Here is a 5,837-nt window from a genome sequence, read left to right as displayed (position 1 = left end):
GGGCACAGCGCCAGGCTGAAAACGCTGCGTCCTGTGTGACTCAGCTGCGGAGCCCTACTGGGAGGGGGGGAGGGAGGGGGCAGAGGTGGTGCGGTGGCGCGGGAGACTCGGAGGACAGAGAAAGGACTCTATGTGCTGCTCCAATAGCAGATGCGCAAACGCTGTGCATCCCTCAGAACCTGCAGAGTGTACAATGCCGAGAGCGAACCCTAACGTCAACAGTGGACTTTAATCAATAATAATGAACTAACAGTGGCTCTTCAATTGTGACAAATGTGCAACATGAAGACAAGGTGTTACCAATAGGGGCGCTGTGCGTGTAAGGCGGGGTAGAGGAGAACTCTCTGCACTATCTGCTCATTTTTTTCTATAAACCTAACATTGCTCTAAAAAAATAAAGTTCATGAGTTAAGGGGTGGGAGGAGATGAGCCAGCGCCAAGCAAGTGGGAAGTGAGAGGAAGGAACACATGATGGAAGGCGCAGTGAGTGAGTACAAAGGCCCAGAGAGGGACAGATTCTCTGTGCACTCCTGGTCCTGCAAGGAACCTGCGAGTGGGGACAGGGATGGGCTGCACCGAGCTGCAGCAGCTGTTGGGTGTGGAGGAGAAGACCAAGGCCTGCAACTACCTGAGAATCATACTCTTGGGGACCAGATTTAATTCCCTAAATCTTTCCCTCATTAGCATATGGGGAAACTTAGGCTCAGAAAAAGGCAACAAGAAAAGCACTTGAAGAGAGCTCACGGGATGTTGCCAGCATGTCCACAAACACAGAAAGAGCCCACACGACCCTCACATATCCCTTGGGGGTGAGGTACTATCATTGCTTGCATTTCACACATGAGAAAGCGAGGCCAGAGAGGCAAAGCCACTTGCTCCAGGTCACACGGCGAGGGGTCAGCAGTCAAGCTGACTCTCAACCATCACCGTGGCAGTTATAGGAGACATGTCTGAGCTCAGCAACTATGCCTGGCACTGAAGCACATCTGGGTCCCTCCTGCCTGACAAATAGGGCTTATCAACAAGTATTTGTCTAACCTATAGTCACTGAATCTCGATGAGGTGGCACGCCTTTGAGGCTGCTTCCAGCTGGGAGCGTCCAGCACTGTGGGCTCAAAAAGGGTTCCTTGGCACCTGTGTGGCCAAGGCCATCCTCTCCCTCCCCGGTGGCCCTGGTCTATGGCACTCCAGCTGCTCAGTGGCAAAGCCCTTCTGGCTCCCAAGGAAGGCTCCCAGGGCAGGAGCGGCCTGAGCCACTCACCACCTGGCTGCGGAACCACCGCTGGCCCTGGCTGCTGACCCAGGCCTGGATGTGGGCTCTGCAGTCAAAAGCTTGCAAGATGCTATCCCTCCAGTGCCCACATGGCTCCCCTTTTCTCAGGTCTTAACTCACACAACTCCTGGGTGAGGTTCAAGATTTTACCTTCCTCTCCATCATATTCTCACTTCCTCTCTCCCTCCCCTGCTTTATTTTTCCAAAACACACCTATGTCCAATATCCTTGTTTATTTTACAGCCCCCTCCCCACTAGAGTGGAAGACTCCAAGGGCAGGGGGCTGTATCTGCCTGTTGGCTGCTGTGTTCCCAGTGCCCATACAGTGACGGAGGAAGTGACAGCCCCTTAATGGCAGGACAGTGGTGTGGGGGACCCAGATGGTGTATTTAAGATGCCCACCTGGCAGGCTCACTTCCTGTGGCCCCCACCCGACTGGTCTTGCCCTGAGTCTCTCCACTCCAACAAGTCAGTGAAGCCACCAGACCTGCCTGCAACAGCAGGGCCCGCAGCCTGTCACAGTGCCTCCTGGGCCGCAGTTTCCCAGCTCTGAAGGGCTTCCTTGAGGGACAGTGTCTCCAAGACATTTCTTGACGTCATTATGCAAGATTTTGCCGGGGTTGATGGCCATAACAACGGGACAGGCTGAATGGCCCCCAGAAAATAAAGGGTTCAGTCTCTCCATCTGTCATGAATCTTGACAACCTCAATCTCCCCTTCCATCAGGGTTTCCGGGTAACCCCACCCTGAGGTCTTTGGGCCTAGTTACCTCACCCACCTAGGGTTCTGGGGGCCTTCCTAAGGCTGTGGGGCCAATCGCACTACCCATCAGGGATTCTGGGGAGCCCTGTGAGGCGTTGGGGCCCATTCACCCCATCCATCGGGGATCCCGGGAGGCCACGGGACCCAGCTCGCAGTCCCGGGTCCCGGATGCCACCCCCGCTCCAGGTCCTCCCCATCCGCGCGCAGGCGGGAGCCCAAGGGGTGCCCCGGGGATCCCGTCCCGCGGCTGTTGTGCTGTGCGTGTTGACGCCGTTGCCTGGGAGACGCGGGGGCGGGTCCTGGCGGGAGGCGCGGCCTGCAGACGCGAGAGGTACCGGCCAGAGCGCAGGGCCCTGGCGGCCGCAGTGGCCAGAGCTGCCGCCGCCCGCCGGCTTATATACTGCGGCTAAATTTAGGCTGCGCCCGGAGCTCGTCCCCATCCGGGACGCGTTTCCGCCGCCGCCGCCTTGGCCCGGCCCCCGCGCACCGCGGCTATAAGGCTTGGGCGGGACGGCCGCGGCCCGCATAGCCGTCCCCGCCCGCCTGTGCCCCACTAGTTGCTCACCGGTGTCCGAAACCGCGTCAGCCCCGGGTCCCGGCCATGGCGCTGAGCGAGCCCATCCTGCCGTCCTTCTCCACTTTCGCCAGCCCGTGTCGCGAGCGCGGCCTGCAGGAGGTGAGGGCGGCAGGGACCGCGGGGGCGGTCAGCTCAGGGTAGTAGAACGCGGGCTGCGGGGTAGAACTCAGGCGGCGGGGATGGCGGGCTCAGGGTAGGAGAATCTAGGAGGCGAAAACGGCGAGCTCAGCGCAGTCGAGCTCTCGGCGGTGGGGACAGCAGGCTCAGGTCCTAGAGAGAAGGAGGGGGGGCGGCGGCCCCGGGCCCCACCGCGCGCTCACGCCCGCGCTCCATCGCCCTGTCCCCCGCAGCGCTGGCCGCGCGCAGAGCCCGAGACGGGCGGCACCGACGAGGACCTCAACAGTGTCCTGGACTTCATCCTGTCCATGGGTCTAGACGGTCTTGGCTCGGAGGCCACCGCGGAGCCCCCGCCTCCGCCCCCGCCGCCAGCGTTCTACTACCCTGAGCCCGGTGCGCCGCCTCCTTACGGCGCCTCCGCGAGCGGCCTCGTGTCCGAGCTGCTGCCGCCGGAGCTAGAGGTGCCCCCGGGGCCGGCGCTGCACGGCCGCTTCCTGCTGGCGCCACCTGGCCGCTTGGTGAAGGCCGAGCCCCCCGAGGCGGACGGCGGCGGCGGCTACGGCTGCGCGCCCGGCCTGGCCCGCGGGCCGAGAGGCCTCAAGCGCGAGGGCGCCCAGGGCCAGGCCCTCGCGTGCCTGCGAGGCCCCGGGGGCCGCCCTCCGCCGCCGCCGGACACGCCGCCGCTCAGCCCCGACGGCCCGGCGCGCCTGCCTGCTCCTGGCCCGCGCGCCCCCTTCCCGCCGCCCTTCGGCGGCCCCGGCTTCGGAGCTCCGGCGCCGGGTCTGCACTACGCACCGCCCGCGCCCGCTGCCTTCGGTCTCTTCGACGACGCGGCCGCCGCAGCCGCCGCTCTGGGGTTGGCGCCGCCCGCCGCCCGAGGTCTCCTCACGCCGCCCGCGTCTCCGCTCGAGCTGCTGGAGGCCAAGCCTAAGCGCGGCCGCCGCTCCTGGCCCCGCAAGCGCACCGCCACTCACACCTGCAGCTACGCGGGCTGCGGCAAGACCTACACCAAGAGCTCGCACCTCAAGGCGCACCTTCGCACACACACAGGTGAGAGGCGAGGGTGGGCCGGGGCCGCGGCTCCGGGTGTGGGTGGAGGGGAGAGATCGGGGGCCCCCCAGAAGGCGTGATCCAGGAGACTGGGGAGGGGGCGTGGCTCAGGAGGTTGGGCAGGGGACAGCTTTTAGGAACCTTAGGGGGAACTCTGTCGCAGAATTTGGGGGGTGCGCACGTTTAGGTCCCCCCTGGGAGTGTGACTCAGGACTTTGGAAAGGGGTTGAGCACTTAGGGACTGTAGGGAGACTGTCTCAGGATGCTGGGGAGAACATGCACACTTAGGATCTCTCGGGGGGCGTGGCTCCAAACACTGGGGAGTGGACAGTGCGCGTTTCGGACCCCTGGGGGCCCCCTGAGGGCGAAAATCAGGAGCGGGGAGACAAGTTCCTAGGATCCTTAAATAAATGCTCAAAACGTAGGTGGGGGGGGGGTCGTCGCCTCAGGGACCTGGTTTTGGGTAAGTTGTGCTCTCAGAAGTGGCTACTGTATGGTGACTGTGTGCACAGGGTCCACGGATAGGCAGCTGGGTCACTGGGAGGGAAACTGAGGCCCGCTCTTGCCCCTCCCTGCAGGCGAGAAGCCCTACCACTGCAACTGGGACGGTTGCGGCTGGAAGTTCGCGCGCTCGGATGAACTCACCCGCCACTACCGCAAGCACACGGGCCACCGGCCTTTCCAGTGCCACCTTTGCGACCGCGCCTTCTCGCGCTCTGACCACCTGGCGCTGCATATGAAGCGGCACATGTAGCCTGGACGCCTCTGCCCACTCGCGCGCGTCCGTGGCGGGTCCCACGCGCCGGGCACGGTCCCCTCAAACTGTGACTGGTATTTATTGGGCCTAAAGGACCCGGCCGGGCACTGTGTGGCCACCGAGGAGGCTCCGACGATGACGACGATGCCACCGCCCTGGCCCCCGTCAGAGACTGAAGACCCGGCTGGAGAAGACCACGATCCTCCTTGACGAGTTTTGTTTTCAAAATGGTGCAATAATTAAGTGTGGTCTTCCGCCCACCGGGTCTACACTAGAGGATCGAGGCTTGATGCCTTGTGAAAAAAATACAGCCTTAATTTGTACTGTTTGCAACTTTTTTTTTATAATATTGTACATAGTGACTGTGACAGATATTGTATTATTGTAAATAAGGAGACAGGCGGGCATTTGCTGCCTGGTTCATTTTTTATAAGACTTTTGCTGTTTTTTTTAATTAAAAAAGTTTTGCATCTTTTTAAAAAATCACAGTACTGGTCTGTCTGCTTGGAAGCTGGGAGTGTGGGGCACTTGGAAAAGGCTGGGGAACCAGGCAGCTTTGATGGGAGGGCAGTGGGGGTGAAAGTGGGTTCTGGCCCCGCCAGCATTTGGCTCGCCAGCTGCAGTGCCCAGCTGCCAGGAACTGTGGGTTTTTCTATAAATTTAAACACTGCATTTTAGGACTGAGGGAGAGCTATTTTAAGGTTGTTCCCTGAGCCATAAATTGCCTTCTTTTCCCCAGAGCCGGGGAAAGTGCTGGGCCTAGTGACGTGGCCTCTCTGGGCTGAAAAAAGCCTTACTGGCTTTTGAAGCTTCTGAGGTTTCAGTCGAACTTCTAGCGTGTGCAGGCTCCCCGCCCCCCCCCCCCCCCCCCCCGTGGTGGTTGCAGGGGGAGGAGGGCTGGTGACGGTTGGTAAACGCACAAGACAAAATGTTAAGTTTCTGACATGCTCTGCCTTTTACTAATCGTGCCTTTATGCAGAATTAGGTTGTTTTTGTTTTTTCTTTTATTTTTAAGGAATGAGTTTCCCATCTTGTTAGGAAAAAAATGAGATCCACACTGGAGGGCAAAGTGAGGTGGCCGCTCTTCTTCCACCCGGGGAAACTGAGGTTCCGAGAGGTCGCTATGGAGTGGTGGCATTCTGGTTCTTCTCCAGGGTCCGAGACCCTGCTAGAGGGTCTGGGGGCTTTCTGCAGTAACGCACCTGTTGCTGGCATTGGAGGGACACGAGCTGCCACCCCCTTGCAGGTGCCTTTGTGAGACAAAATCACGTTCAGAGCCCCAGTGGATGGAGGTGGCCACT

At 60.7% G+C, this 5,837-nt stretch overlaps 1 protein-coding gene across 1 annotated transcript; it reads left to right on the top strand.

Annotated features, from left to right (window-relative positions):
- Positions 1-2,446: 2,446 nt before the first annotated feature.
- Positions 2,447-5,022, top strand: KLF2 (KLF transcription factor 2). The gene is made up of 3 exons (XM_037141931.2): positions 2,447-2,711; positions 2,963-3,779; positions 4,358-5,022. The coding sequence occupies exons 1-3, from the start codon at positions 2,637-2,639 to the stop codon at positions 4,531-4,533; spliced, it is 1,068 nt and encodes a 355-aa protein (XP_036997826.2). The 5' UTR covers positions 2,447-2,636; the 3' UTR covers positions 4,534-5,022.
- Positions 5,023-5,837: the final 815 nt, after the last annotated feature.

This window comes from Artibeus jamaicensis, unplaced genomic scaffold (assembly GCF_021234435.1).
Source record: "Artibeus jamaicensis isolate MK-2021 breed Jamaican fruit bat unplaced genomic scaffold, CSHL_Jam_final contig_477, whole genome shotgun sequence".
Taxonomy (NCBI): Eukaryota; Metazoa; Chordata; class Mammalia; order Chiroptera; family Phyllostomidae; genus Artibeus; species Artibeus jamaicensis.
The sequence above is the reverse complement of the archived record's forward strand: the minus strand, read 5'-3'. Positions and strand labels throughout refer to the sequence as shown.